The 15,548-nt window shown below is 38.7% G+C and overlaps 1 protein-coding gene across 3 annotated transcripts in view; it reads left to right on the top strand.

The window, feature by feature from the left end:
• Nucleotides 1–15,209, top strand: part of zdhhc7 (zDHHC palmitoyltransferase 7) — a 56,982-nt gene extending 41,773 nt beyond the window's left edge. For all 3 annotated transcript variants that reach the window (XM_078544588.1, XM_078544586.1, XM_078544587.1), the window contains 4 exons: nt 383–479; nt 7,411–7,492; nt 11,195–11,325; nt 14,176–15,209. In XM_078544588.1, coding sequence (XP_078400714.1) covers nt 383–479; nt 7,411–7,492; nt 11,195–11,325; nt 14,176–14,352 — 487 coding nt within the window. In that variant the 3' untranslated portion in view covers nt 14,353–15,209. The remainder of the gene's footprint in view (nt 1–382; nt 480–7,410; nt 7,493–11,194; nt 11,326–14,175) is intronic.
• The last annotated feature ends 339 nt before the right edge of the window (nt 15,210–15,548 follow it).

Raw genomic sequence — 15,548 nt, 5'->3', positions numbered from 1 at the left:
TCCTTAATTGGACGATGAGCGCTCCCTCTAGCCACTAATTAGCCAATCCAGGAAAATCCCTTAGAATAAATTTATATTATTGGAGCTCTCATTCCAAAGGTTTTCACCAAGTTATTTCTGATGAGACACCAGAAGAAGAAATTCTCAATTGATAACATGTGTGGCAGGTCAGGTACAAAGGTTGTCAAAAGACATGGGGGCAAATTTTTAAAATATCTTGAATGTAGTAGCAGATAATGTCCCAGACATTCTTGACTATGTTTTTTGGAAAATGATGGAGGTGTATGATTAAATATAAATGTTTGCGTGCTTGAAAATTAGTGAGCATTTCTTGGCTTATTTTTATTATGCAACAGATATTTTTCTTTTTTCCCAAAAACAGTATTTGTAAAAGGTGCATCCGGAAGATGGACCACCATTGTCCTTGGGTGAACAACTGTGTTGGAGAGAACAATCAAAAATTCTTTGTACTCTTTACTGTAAGTTTATATATGTTTTACTGCAAATTTTGGGCAATTAAAATTGTACCATAGCAAACAACTTAGAACTAACATTTAGAACTCCTCCAATTAACCTTTTAAAATCAAGCCACAATATTATTGATTGAATGAAACAAGGAACTAAGTAATGAGGTTATAATTCTGTTAAATAGCATTAATTTCATTCACCAAGTGTGACAGAGCACTTTATTCTAGTATATCCTGTTCATGGATAGCACAGGATTTAAATTTTCAATGCATTGTTGCTGAGAGATTAGGACACTACAGATAATCTATTGAATCTGCCTCATCCAGTGATTGATTATTACACAGTCTTGGCAAGCAGACACAAAATGAGTGCTTTTCAACTAAGCGCAGTTGTTAAAATAACCAATTTGAAACTCAGTTCACTGCGAGTTGGGGGGATTGAGGTAGGAAACTATAATTTAAAACACAATGCTGAATAACTTAAAGGAGCAGTCTAAGGGAGAAACCGACTATAAAACTTGCAGGTAGGATGTTGCAAATTGCTCAGGTTTTGTGTTGTGTAGCCATCCCTCATCTTCCTTGGAATCCCACCTCCCTGCTTTGTATGAATTAAAGCAATACCTTTTTTTTAAAATCCTGATCAAAATGTATCTTTTTCAATAAATAGAATAAATTTTTATATTGTAGCATATGAAATTTGAGATAGTAACCATAATAATTATGTTGATGAGTCCAGTTTCATCATGATTCATTGAAGCCTATGGTTGCCTCCCTGCTGTGGGGGTTCTGTTTGGGATTTCACCATAAAGTAATTCATACTGCTTAAAAAATCAAAAAGGTTTGAACAAATCCACATTTTCTTATAGTTTGTAAACTTAATTAAAAGAATAGCATTCTCATCAGCAGGGCTAGCAAATTATATTCATCTTTGTTTTTGGGTAAGGATATATAATTTTCAAAATTTTAACCATTTGCATCAGTTATTTATAGCTTAAGCATTTCTATCACAGCAAAATCCATCGAGTCATGAATGTCAATTTGCAACCTCAATAACTTTTAATTGGTAGCTTCATAGGCAACTTCCTCATCAAATACTGAGTAACTTTGGAACTTGAATATTATGTGAAGTACATGTATCTTGTCCTCAGTCTTCTGCCATTAATGCTCTACGCTTTGATTTTGGGAGTGGTCACTCTCCAAAAGTTTCTTGTCTCTTCAAAAGTGTTAATTTCTTTCCTGAGCCCTTCAAGAATTAATCTACCTTCATTATCTCTAGATTTGATTACTTCAACACACTCCTGGTCAGCCTGCCATATTCTACCATCCATAAACTTGGCGTCATCTGAAATTCTGCTGCCCATGTCCTAACTCTCACTAAGTCCCATTCACCCATCGCCCCTGCCCTCATTGACTGTTTAAACAGTAACTCAATTTTTAAATTCTCACCCTTGTTTTCAGCTCCCACCATGGTGTCTCCCTCCCTATCTCTGTAATCTTCTCCAACCCCACCCTCCGAGATATCAGTGCCAAGACCCCAAGGTCCCATAACTCCCTCCCTAAACCTCTTCACCGCTCTACCTTTTCTTAAGAATCTCCTTAAAATCCACTTTTGATCATCTGTTCTAATATCTTCTTATATGGCTCGGTGTAAAACTTTTCTGTATCATGCTCCTGTGAAGCACCTTGGGATGTTTATGATGTTAAAGGTGCTATATAAATAAAATAATTAGCATTATCGAATCGCCCATGTATCAGTTGCTGCAGCAAATATCTGACACAGAAACGATGGATGGAATGGCCTCCTGTGCTGTAAATTTCTGTTCTTAATTTTGCATGACCTGTAATTTGAAACACAACAACAACAAATAAGAAAGAATTTCTATTCACCTGCATCTTGGCTCTTAAGTAAGCATGCTATAGATTGTGTGCAAAATCTGTAGTACATACCTAAGCACCAAAGCTCGGGAGTGCCAATGCAAGTCAGCAAGGACAGGTGATGGGTGAACGGGACTTGGAGAGAGTTAGGACATAGGCAGCAAAGTTTTGGATGGTGCCAAGTTTGTGAACGGTGCAAAACACTGGGGCCCATGCTATAAGGGGACCCGGGCTCCTATCTTCAAATGGACACAATGTAGGTACAATAAAGGCAAAACGCACACGCCTGATAACAAGGCAACATTACAAAGTACGGCCTGCGCAGGCTTGAGGGACGTCATTTGCAGCTGGGCAACGCAAGACACTTGTTAACTCGTCAGCTGAGGGGAAGTGGTGAGACGAGTGGAGGGAGCGAATGGTGTTAGTGGCAAGGACCACAGCAAAGCTGCTAGAGTCTATGAGTATGTCAGTGAGGGAAGACCAAAAAAAAGATGGACAATTATTCCTCAGCTCAGTCCAAAGGGATTCCATCTGGGCTCCTTTTGTATTTAAATTCTTTCTTTAATGCTGTAATATTAGGATTGATATCTATCCCAGTGATCTGTTCTCCTGACTTTACCACATCCAAAGTCAGATACATATTGTCGTGGTACTCATGGTGTACCTTGGTTGGCCAACACACCAAGGAAGGCGGAAGAAGCAACCAACAACTGTTTCCACTTATTGGATCACCAGCAAAGAACGTATATTTTAATTGGCAAGCCTTTAACTGGCTTGCATTTTCATTTGGGTTGGCGAATGGCAGTGAGGGATCCAGGCTAAAATACTTCTGGAAGCCGGGAGGTTGACTTAATTCTGTGCATTCAGCATATCAAATGTCCCCCAAATCGTGGGTCAAAATGAGGAAACACCCAGCCTTCAAGTACCCTCCCTGGCTATGCAAGTTCTGCACAACAGATTTCCACTGGCTTGTCATAATAAATGGACTCTAGGTACTTGGAAATCCAAAAAACTGAAAGCAGTTTCTAGTCATTTCAGTGCTGAAATCCAGTTCAGGCCAAGCTCCCTGTACTCACTCAGCTACCTTTATGGTTTTATTTTAATGTGACTTGGCTTTTCCCTCAAGCCTGTAACCTTGAAGTTAACCAAAACAATGCCACAACATTTGTACCGGTTTTCAATTAGCCAGTTTTCAAAACTCTGTTAAAACTCTGTCAAGGTACAACTAGACAAAATAGTTATTTTTTGCTACCATTCCCCTAGCACATTAACTCTCCAATCAGAACATCTAATTGTACTTTGAAAAACCCTTTTTTTTTCATGGGGTGTGGTGGGCGTTGCTGGCTAGGCCAGCATTTATTGCCCATCCTTAATTACCCATATTCAGACGGCATTTAAGAGTCAACCACCTTGCTGTGGGTCTGGAGCCACATGTAGGCCAGACCAGAATCCTTTCTAAAAGGACATTAGTGAACCAGATGGGTATTTTACAACAATCGGCAGTGGTTTTGTGGTCATCATCATGACTTTTAATTCCAGATTTTTATTGAATTCAAATTTCACCACCTGCCTGGTGGGATTAGAACCTAGATCCCCAGAGTATTACAGAGTTAACGTTTCAAGTCCGTATGACTTCTTCAGAGCTAGCTCTGAAGAAGTCATACAGATTTGAAAAGTTAACTCTCTCTCTCTCTCTCTCCACAGATGCTGTCAGACTTCCTGAGTTTTTTTCCAGCATTTTTTGCTTTTGTTTCAGATTTCCAGCATCTGCAATATTTTGCCTTTATCCCCAGAGTATTGCCCTGGGTCTCTGGAATACTAGCCCAGTGGCAATACCACTATGCCACCATCTCCCCTAGGAGTCTATATTAACCGGTTTGGTAGACTGTTCTGCTTTTCACTCTGAAAGGAATGTAATCTTAACTTGTGTTTTCCTTAGATTTGCTTTTAGTTAATTTCTATTTTATGTCCTCTAGTTCTTCGTTCTTAGCATGCATCGCAGTAACAAACTGGGTGCACCTTACCTATAGTAATTAATATTTTGCATACTTCAATGAGGTATTCCCTTTAATCATTTCTTTCTAGACTGTAAAGCATAAGCCTCCTTAATCTTCCCTCATAGCTTATTCACTCTGACTTGGTCTGGCAGTGTGTGAGCACACCCTTTGTAGAGCAGTTGTAATGAATGCAGTGAGCTTGCTTAAGAATTTTCACTCTTGTCAGTTTTTCCCTTGCCATCAGTTTGCTTCAGCAAAGATTGTTAAGAGTGAGAATGATGGTAAAATAGTGAAATATTGTTACGACTGGTCTCCGGGCGAGGCCCCCCCAATTTGTTATGATTCGGACGAGATACCCCAAATTGTTATGCTGCCCGGTGAGGAGGGATGAACTTGCTCCCTTTCTTTATTCAACCCCCTCAGTTGGTGGCAACAAGGTTAATTTAAAAAGGATCCCTTCCCTCATGGATACCTTTTCCCAGTCCAAATGTATTTATGTTTTAAAAGGTGCCAATTTAACCAGGCTTTCATGTGTTAAAGAAAGTGAGAGTTTATTATAGTTACTAAACACGAGAGAAGAAATAATAAAAATGCAGCACACATACACACAGGTTAAAAGTTAGAAATTGAGTCCAAAAATAGAAGTTAAAAAGATATACATAACAGCCCTTTGGCTTGTCCATGAGGAGTAGATGGTGAAACGTTGCGGCCGTTAATTTGGGGTGATTCCGGTAGAGCTGACTTTGGCAGTTGAGCATTTGGTTTGGAGATTCTTGGTTCTTCAGGTTAGCTGAAAGGAGTTGTCCTGTTTCCTTTTCGACTGTGGCTTTGCTGACTTGTGACTTGCTTCCAGCAGTCAGAGAGAAAGGACTTTTTACCTGCAAGCACAGGGATGCACAGTTGGTGTTCTTCAGCTGTGACCTTCACAGCGCGCACACACACCAGAGCAGAACCCCAGACTACCACACAGAACAAAGGTTGCAGTTGGCTTTTTTAAACCCCTTTCCTTGTGTATTCCTGGAAGGGAAAAAACAAACATGTCTTTCGCCCAGATCTATTTTCTTTTCAACTCAATTCATGTTCATAGTCTGGGATACAACTCAGCAGGAGATGGTTTCGGTTGAGATGGTAATCATTTTCCATTACCTCCGCAACCACAGGAGGTTACAGTTTAGTTTGTATTGTATCTTTTTCTTTGAAGTGCCTCTGTCTGAAGTAGGCTGTGTCACACCTTTTAGGTGCGACATTCTGTTCTCTCTGAACTAGTTTGTCAAGTAATCCGCATAGCAATTTTCCATCAAGTGGTTACCTTAGAGTCTCAGCCAGTTTTTGCTTGTATGCCCCCTTTTTTAAAAACACACGTCTTACTTAGAAGTTCAATATGTCCATAAGGATCCATGGTCATGACAATATAAATATAATTTTTTAAAAAGCAAGCGCCATGATGGCAGTCAGGGGCTGGCGGGGCAGATGGTGGCAGGAGGCAGCAGCAGGTGGCGGGGGGCTTTCGCCTTCTCTCCGCAGGCTGCTACAGTCTCACAGGCTCCACTGCCAGCCTTCGTCACTAATAAACTTTCCACTCAGCACTGACCCAATCCTAAAATCCCCCCACCTCCCATCCTCTGTGCTTGTGAGGTTGGAAGCCAAGATGGGTTGCGGTGACTGAATCTGTCTCTATGCCATCCACCGGCCTTAGTTAATGTGTTAGACCAAATGCAAAAAGGCTCTCCCCCCTAAAAGTGACTTGTAGGTTTATTTATCTCTTTTTATATAAAATGAAAGGCAGTGTTTCGGATTGTGTCTAATCACATTAAATATCTGAGTGTGGGGCGAAGTAAGAGCTTTTTCTGAGTATAAAGTATTGGTGCAAAGCTATGTGTGGGAAAAATAAATTACATTGTTTTTCTCGCCATTACTATTTGAACTGCATTTGATGCAGATTTTACTATAATTGGGGATGGTGGGGGAGGGTAGGAATAAGAGGCCCAGAAACAGGAGAAGCATCAGGGCCCTTGATTTCTCTCCCTGGCCCTGCTAAGCACCAATGTACGCAGTTACTTAGAATTAATTTAGTGTAGATATAATTTTCCCATTCTCCTTCCCAGCTTTCACAAAAATATCATTAATTGGATCTAAAAACAGAGACTAAAACATGTAAAATGGCACTCTCTGAGCAGTTAACAGAAATATTCTTTAGGATCTCAGCACCTCCCTAGGACTGATGAAACTAGAATACATATCTGTCAATTTGGAATAATCGAAATGGAAGGGTTTTTTTGGCTGGCCCATTTTAAATTTAACAAATTATTTGTATAATGATTCAGCATCAATTGGGCAATCTTGTTTAAAAATGGGTATTTGCAGGTCATTGGTTAAAAAATTGGCCAATTCTTTGGAGTGATGCAAGATATAAAACAGCAAGATCTGCCTCTACTATAGGGATAATTCACAATGCCATGTGCCTACAGGGAGACAGGCTTGAAGAGAAGAATGTTGTGACCTATCTCCATCCCCTACCCTTGCAAAATTGTGCCTTAAAACTGAACTTAGGCTCCTTACTGTTGTCACAATATGCAAAAAAAAATTGCATTTCTCACCTTTCTCTTCTAAAACAAATTATCCCTGTAGGTTGTACAATTAACCACAGTGGTTGTTTTTGCTTTACAGGACAGTAGTATCACATGAAATCAGGTGTTGGCCAGTTTACGTTCTTAACAATGCACCGGTGGCAGAATATGTGTAGCATATGAAACATTTTTACCATTTTCTAGCAAGTACAGCAATTTTTCTGTGTACTCTAATAAGTAAACCCTTTTTTTACTGTCATAGAGCAGACTAATCTTTTTGACTAATATATAGACAGTGCGCTAATTCGTGGGAATCCATATCTAAGTCATTGCTAAACCAGCTCGCGAACCAAATAAGTAAGAAGCTTTGGGGGTGTGAATGCAGTTTTGACCTTGGAGTGTATTGAATCAATCTGATCCTGTCTTTGCTGACTTATCATGCTCGATGATGAAGCTGATTGTGACAGACATTATGCAATAATATTTCTCTCCATTCATTTACAGATGTACATAGCTCTAATTTCAGTCCATGCACTGATACTGTGTTGCGTCCAATTTTTCTTCTGTATCAGAGAGCAGTGGAGTGGTGAGTAATCACATTTGCTCAGAAAGATGCATTGTATCTAACAGCAGCAAATTAAGGGATGATAAATGAATGGTTCAATACTTTTCCTCCAAAAATGGCTGAATTTACCAACATCATCTTGTCAGTATGATCAGGTTTGTTTCCTGTTTGTACTTAACCTCGTCCCATGTATTATTTTAACCAACTTTGAATATCCGACTGAATTTGTGCTCTTAACTTTGGGGAGGTTGTGTGAATTCAGCAGACTGATACTCATGCAGTGAAAATATTATATCTGACCTTTGCTGAGGTAGAGTAAACGGGAGGAATACGTGATCAGAGTTGAAAGAAATTCTAGACCATTTATTCAAATTTCTGTACCTCTTTAACCTAGAAGGATAATTACACTTCACGTTTTTGTTTGGCTGAAATTTTTCTTCAATCAAAGCCTGCGTTCATTTAATCCATGCTGCTGTATATTATTAACTCATGCTTCTCCAAATAAGAATTAAAATGGGGGGTTTCAAGGAGAATCTTAAAGAAGGAGATGGCGAGACAGGAGAGGGGATTTATGGAAAAATTCCAGAACATGGGACCTAAACGGTTGAAGGCGTGAACACCAATAATGCGGCAAAGAGAAGCATGATAGACCAGATAGAGTTCTGGAAGAGGGATGCAGAGCTGGGGAAGGTTACAGAGATAGGGAGTGATAAAGGCATGAGGTATTCAAACACAAGGGTGATAATTTAAAATTAATTTGTTGTGAGAAGTGATTTTGCATGCTTTGAGATGTATTAAGGGCAAAAAAATGAGGCGCGAAGTGAAATGGGCCACTGATTCACTATCAGCCCATTTTGCGCTTCTGGCTTTAACCAATTTGAGCCCCATATACAGTTTCCATTGGGTAAAAGGTAAACATTTGTAATTGTCTGATGCACTTTAGATGCTTCTAAATTGCTATTTTACTATATCTTCAGTTGAGTTAAAACAGAAGATTGCCCTAACAGACCCCAAACCTTTTAGAATAGTGAAATAAGAAGATGTCTCATGACAAATGACCATATATATCACTTGTTTATTTCTTGACCTCTGTATAATACATTTGAGCATCCTTAAATCAGTATGTGGGATTTTGACTCAAACTGTATAAGATGTTACTTTAAGATTAATTAATTTAATGGGCATGTTTATATCCTCTCTAAGATTGAAACTGGGATCACTTGGGCTATTTTTTTTTTTCATTTTTAGGGTGACTTTTTTTTTCATTTCAATGTAGTTATTTCCATTTAGTTCACAGAAATTTGTTAAACACTGTCTCAACTATTTTCAGAATATAGTTATACAATTGGAAGAAGTCGTCAAGTAGTCATTTGGTAGTACAGAACTTGAGTATTGCTGAAAAAAGAGACATACTATTGAAGCTTTTCTTCTTGCATTCATCAGGATAGCTTTGCAAGATAAACTAAAAGTAAAGGAAACAACGCTTTATATTGCATGAGAAGAGAGTGCTGATTGGTTGGCAAGTGGACTCTGATTGATAGAGGCATTGCCAAGGAGAATGCAGCAGAGAACAGTTAACTGTTAACTGCCAAACTTGCATTATTCCTTTTCCAACTAAGGACCGCCTTTTCCTGGTCCATTCCTCTTGGCAATGCCTTGACCAATCAGAGACGACCTGCCTGATTTGAATTTGAAACAAAAGCTTGGCAGTTAACTGTTCTCTGCTGCATTCTCCATGGCAACCCCTCTACCAACCAGAGTCCCCTTGCCAACCAATCAGCACTCTCTTCTCATGCAGTATAAATTGTTGTTCCCTTTACTGTTGCTTTATCTTGCTGATGAGTGCAAGACAAAAAGCTTTAATGGTATGTTTCTTTTTTTCAGCAATACTCAAGTCATCAAGTAGTAAATCATTTTCTAGAAATAGATGTCTGACTTTGTATTGTGCCCAATACATCAAATAAACCTGATTTTTGGCCATTGGATGCCAGCTATGCACCCAAAGATACCTTGTTTTAAAGTTGAAGCATTGAGACCATGTTAAGCAGTGTTCTGAGTCTAATTAATTGTGGGTTCCACAGCTACATTGAAATGTTGAACCTATTAGCTTCAAAGGAGTAGTAATAACAGGATGCAGTGGAGCAAACATTTGCTGGTTGACAAGCTATCATTCGTTAACACTAACAAGGAGCCTTGAGTATGCAGTTATGACCAAAACAAAGCAATTAATTTCTGGTAACCCAGAAGAGAACCTTTTACCATTATCAATTCATCATTATTATTATCATTATTAATTCCAAATGCAGCAAAACCTGGACAATATCCAGGCTTGGGCTGTCAAATGGCAAGTAACATTCATGCCACGCAAGTCCCAGGCGATGACCATCTCCAAAAATAGAGAATCTAACCATCGCCCCTTGACATTCAGTGGCGTTACCATCACTGAATCTCCCACTATCAACATCCTGAGAGTTACCATTGACCAGAAACTGAACTGGACTAGCCATATAAATACTGTGGCTACACGAATAGGTCAGGGGCTAGGAATCCTACAGCAAGTAACTCACCTCCTGACTCCCCAAATCCTGTCCACCATCTGCAAGGCACAAGTCAGGAGTGTGATGGAATACTTCCCATTTGCCTGGATGCGTGCAGCTCCCACAACACTCAAGAAGCTTGACACTGTCCAGGACAAAGCAGCCCGCTTGATTGACACCACATCCACAAACATTCACTCCCCCTACCACCAATGCACAGTAGCAACAGTGTGTACCATCTACAAGATGCACTGCAGGAATTCACCAAGGCTCCTTAGACAGCATCTTCCAAACCCATGACTACTACCATCTAGAAGGACAAGAGCAGCAGATAGGTGGGAACACCACCACCTGGAAGTTCCCCTTGAAGTCACTCACCATCCTGACTTGGAAATAGATCGCCGTTCCTTCACTGTTACTGGGTCAAAATCCTGGAACCTCCTTCCTAAAAGCACTGTGGTGTAACTACACCACATGGACTGCAGTGGCTCAAGAAGGCAGCCCACCACCACCTTCTCAAGGGCAACTAGGGATGGGCAATAAATGCTGGCCCAGCCAGTGAAGCCCACATCCCATGAATGAATAAAAAAAAACTGAAATACAATAGCATTCTTTTGTATTTAATAACTAATGAGATAAAGTATCACGGTCAATTTAAATTTGATACAGTAAGAGGACAGGCAAGGCCTCTTTTTCTTCTGAAGTTTTACCAAAATTAGTTTGCTAACTCAAATGAGACTGCTATTAAAAATATGTGCTGTAAATTTTAAAATTCTTCAAGTTATGACTAAGGTTTAGAAGATCACTCCTACTACATTACATTCCTAAACACTAACTACAAAGAACACCTGATAGTTCGGAAACTCTTAAGAATAAAATAAAACTATAGAAAATAAATCTTTGATATACCTACTGAATACAGAGGAATATGTTCCAATTGGCTTTTATGACTGACGTTTTGGCAAAATGTACGTTGAATAAGTAGAATAGTCTGTTGAGAATTCCAAAATTTATAAGTGCAACTGTTTATGATGTCCATTACTTTTCTTCGTATGAAGGTCATTAATTAAAGCTTTTGTTAATTACTGCTGCTTTAATTGTGTAAAAGAAAAGTGATAGCATGTCAAATCCACTATTATTGTATAACTTGTAGGCTATTTTGATAATGAGATGTTTTCCTCCACAGAATGCAGTGGCTTCTCGCCTCCAGTAACTGTAATCCTAATCATCTTTTTGTGCCTTGAGGGAGTTCTGTTTCTCACATTCACCTCAGTAATGTTTGGCACACAACTTCACTCAATATGCAATGACGAGACGGTATGTTTTTTTTCGTAATTTTAGAAATTTGTGCATACAATATTTTTTGATTACACAAAAGCAGTTGAAGAAATCCAAGTTAAATGTCAACAGAAAGAGAACTTGTGGTCTCTGCTTCTATTTGCATTTCTCTAAAAGAGACACAATTTTTACTTGCATGATTCTGATGTAAGATACATTTTACCCTTAGCTTTGCTATTTCAATTTCAGTTCAAAATGTACTTTGATGCTTTTCTGCTGTGTAAGTTCAAAGCTTGTTATAGCACTGAACTGTGCAATCTAGGAAGATTCCAATTTCTTGTCTGCCAGGAGTTGGCTCCTTTGGCAGTACTAATACTATAATTAATATTAGAGACCTGAGTATAGGTGGGAGAGAAACAAATTGCTGAGCACAATTCAGTAGCCTATGCTAGGAGATGCATGTGTGAGAATTAAGTTGAGTTTCTCTGTTATGCTGACCTGTTTTAGGCTTAAAAGCTCCAGTAATGATAATGTGCTGACCTGTTTTAGGCTTAAAAGCTCCAGTAAAGATTAAAAACACCCAAATACATATCATTATATAGTTGGAACGCCAAAGATTATTTCTAAAATCAGTGAAGAGTACAAATAAAAATCTTGAGTTTTACAAAAGCACAGATAAAACCAAAAGCGTCAGCTTTAGTTCCGTTGGTAGCAGTCTCGCCCCGGGTCAGAACGTTGTAGGCTGAAGTCCCATTCCAGAGTCTTGAGCATATAACCTAGGCTGATATTTCAGTTCATTACGGTATAGAGAGAGTGCAGCACTGTCAGAGGAGAGCTGTCAACGTGAAACTGAGGCCCCATCTGCCCTCTTAGGTGAACACAAAGGATCCCATGGTACTACTTTGAAGAAAATCCTGGCACACTGTGTCTTGGTCAATATTTATCATTCAACCAGCATCACTAAAACAGATTATCAGTAGAAATGATGGAACTGCATGCCAGGGTGCACCTGACACTGTAAATAATAACAACTTTTGTAAAAAAGGTCCATACCACTTTATCTGCCTTCCCTGAAAAAAATTGCTTCTCATGCTCAATCTTGTAGTCAATCCAATGGAATCAGAATGTCAAGACTACCGAGTAAAGTACTATATTAGTGCTAGAATGCATGATGTTCTTGAACAGCATCAACTACAAGTGACTTCCTTCATCAGTTACTGGGCTTAAACTAAAACCTTAAAGGGCTGTAATCAGCCATGTTTCACTTGTCAAGCAGACTCTCTTGTCTAGAAATCCACAATGGCCCCATCAGTTAAGATGTTGAATACCGAGCCAGAGAGTAAGAAGATACTAGATCTAATCCCCAGTCTGTGCTGAGACAGCTGACCTTAACCAAGCATTAGCACAATTAGCTTTAGCTTCCCTGGTCTTGAAATCTTGCCTGACCTTGATCCTAAGCCCTACTCGGCACATTCAGGTGAAGAAATTGCTGTGCCATCATTTTTTTCTCCCAGTGCAGTCAGAACAGAAACATCATTCCACTATGTAGGTATTCACAATTTTGAGTGATTATACTTCACCCAGAGCAATTTAAACCATCTCAACGGTTACTTGTTTCCTGTGGGGCCAGGACCCAAAGCAAAATGTTAATAAATAGAAAAATGGTTAGTTGCAAGGCAAATGCTCCATATTAGAATCCAGCTCTACTTTCCCCCTCCTCACCCAAGCCCCCTGTCCTCAGAAGGAAGAAGCTCAGGGGACAATTCAAAAATTAATACATACATTCCATGGCTATTTCCTGAGCATCTCTCAATCAGATTCCAGTCACCCCTATATACAAGCTACCACATAGAACAATCCTAATGTGTTGCTGAAAAGAGAGACATGTGCTGAAACTTTTTATCTTGCACTCATCAGGACAAACACTAGAATGCCAAATTTCAAACACTCAAAAATTTATACTACAGGAGAAGAGGGTGCTGATTGGTTGACAAGTCAACTGATTGGCCACGGCATTGCCATGGAGAAAGCAATGGGGTACCATAGGCTCCTAAACTCTGTTATTCAAAAAAGGCGCAAGATTTGAATATATTCCTTCTGTTTGCAGAGAATGGGTCCCTGCATATGAATGTATGTTGCTTCTAGCTAGCGTAAATGAGTCACGTTATGAGCTCAACTGAACATCTTAAATTGGTTGTTCATGTAGCTTTGAGCATACTCAATCTTGATGTGTTTACGCAACATTAGAGTCTAGATTTAATTAGCCAAGGCATAGCATTGATCTTGGCAGATAGGTCCCAACAGCTGGTGCTGTGGCTCCTGTGCTGGGAGTCCTCCACCCGTCTAAATTAATGCCAGTTGGGTAAGTTTCTATTGTGCATAGAGACTACAGAATGAATTAATAAAAAAGATTATACAGCATAATCAGTCAGGTTTTGAAGGCACTTAATTTTTTTCATGCTCATAATAGGAAAAACTAGATTTCAGTGTAGTTTTAGGGCATAACAAATTGATTTATTGATATGGGTCATGATGATGCAGTGTTTTGCCATGTTTTTCATATGCTAAACCACATTTCTACGACGCTTGGAGGATGTAAATCATTAAAGACCGCAGAAGACAAATGAATCCAGTTTGGTTATTGATCTTTCTCAAATCAAACTTTCACTGGGGCCCAAAATTTCAATGGAAGCAAGGACAGTTTAGAAAATAACAGTAACGCACCAATACCCTATCTCCATTTTAAACAACTAGATTGATTCCCCTGCTGAATGCTGGTTGAGGGCAGCAGGGTGGATGAAGGAGCAAAATATCAAGCTGGGTTCTAATTTAGAGCATTTGCTTATTGTGCAATCACACTAATCAGTGCATCTTTTGTTTATTGTGCAGGAAATTGAACGATTAAAAAATGAAAAACCAACTTGGGAAAGGAAGCTACGATGGGAGGGAATGAAGAATGTTTTTGGAGGACAACCCTCATTTCTGTGGATTAATCCTTTCTCAGGCATTAGAATTAGACGACTCATTCCCAGAGCAATGAAGGGAGGAGCGGAATTCGCTGTTTGATTCTGATGAAGAACATTTTTGAAAAAGTAACCTTTCTACTTTAAAATAAAATTAGCACAAGACTTAGTTCCTTTCTACGTACTGCCTCCTAAGGTACTATGGATTAAATAAATGCTGCCTGCTAAAATTGAACATAGTAACCTAATTATGAGCAAATTTCCTGAAGTCTGGAACTAGTGAACTGACAGAAATCTCCATCAGCCATCAAAAGAATGGATTCCAAAAATCAAACTGTAGCTTTGAATAGGCAGTTATGCGTCCTAATTCTCTACTGTATAAACCACTGCATAGTTGCTCATCTTACAGTATTGCATCAATGTAACATTTGTGACATAATCCCAAATATTTGGACGTAAACCACAATGCGATTGATGTTAATTTAGTGACATTGGTTGAAAATGTTTTTTTAACATCAAGTATGTATTCCATTCCATTCAATCCTTTACTTCCCGTTTGAGCAATGTGTTCAGGCATTGTATTTACAAAATTGTTACATATGATAAACTGTATGAGTTAGAATTGAATAATTTCTTTAATCTGTTTTTATATTTTTTTATATATATATATATATATATATAAAGGGAACTTTAAAGAAGGGGAAACATTATTTTTTCAGTTCATGTACTTTTTTTTTTATTTCAGGAAAGTTTCTTTCCCTCTGTCTGTGGTATGGGTGGGTGTGCACTGTTTTCTCAATAATCCGAAGTTTACCCTGAACGTAATCACATTTTTAAAATTTTATTTATTATTTTGTTGAAATGCACAGATGAGTTGTAAGTGTAATATTGTTGATGGCTGTTTCTAAAATTGATATAAAATATCTTCACAACAAATCTCCAATTCAGTTGAATATAGAATGATTGTTTGGTGTAAGGATAGAGCAAGTTTTACTCATTGTTTCTAATCCTCTGAAACATAAAAAAGAAGTTGAAAACCAACACGGGTGCAATGATTTAATTTTTCATTGTTTGTAAAGCCTCAGTGTTCCTATATGGTTCAACTACAATAAGAATGTGCTCTGTTTTGCCAGATAATTTTTGTGACCTCAAGGATAAAACCGCCATTCTGGAATTTAGATCAGAAAGCATGATCCTGCAGACTGCTAGACTTTGGGTCCAATTATTTTTCAGCTGTACCAAAGCTTTCCAAAAATGCGATTAAAATTTTAGCAGGTGGGAAATAATTAGTGTTTGATT

The sequence above is a fragment of the Cetorhinus maximus genome, chromosome 6 (genome assembly GCF_964194155.1).
Source record: "Cetorhinus maximus chromosome 6, sCetMax3.hap1.1, whole genome shotgun sequence".
In the NCBI taxonomy this organism is placed as follows: Eukaryota; Metazoa; Chordata; class Chondrichthyes; order Lamniformes; family Cetorhinidae; genus Cetorhinus; species Cetorhinus maximus.
This window is presented reverse-complemented; position numbering and strand designations above follow the sequence as displayed.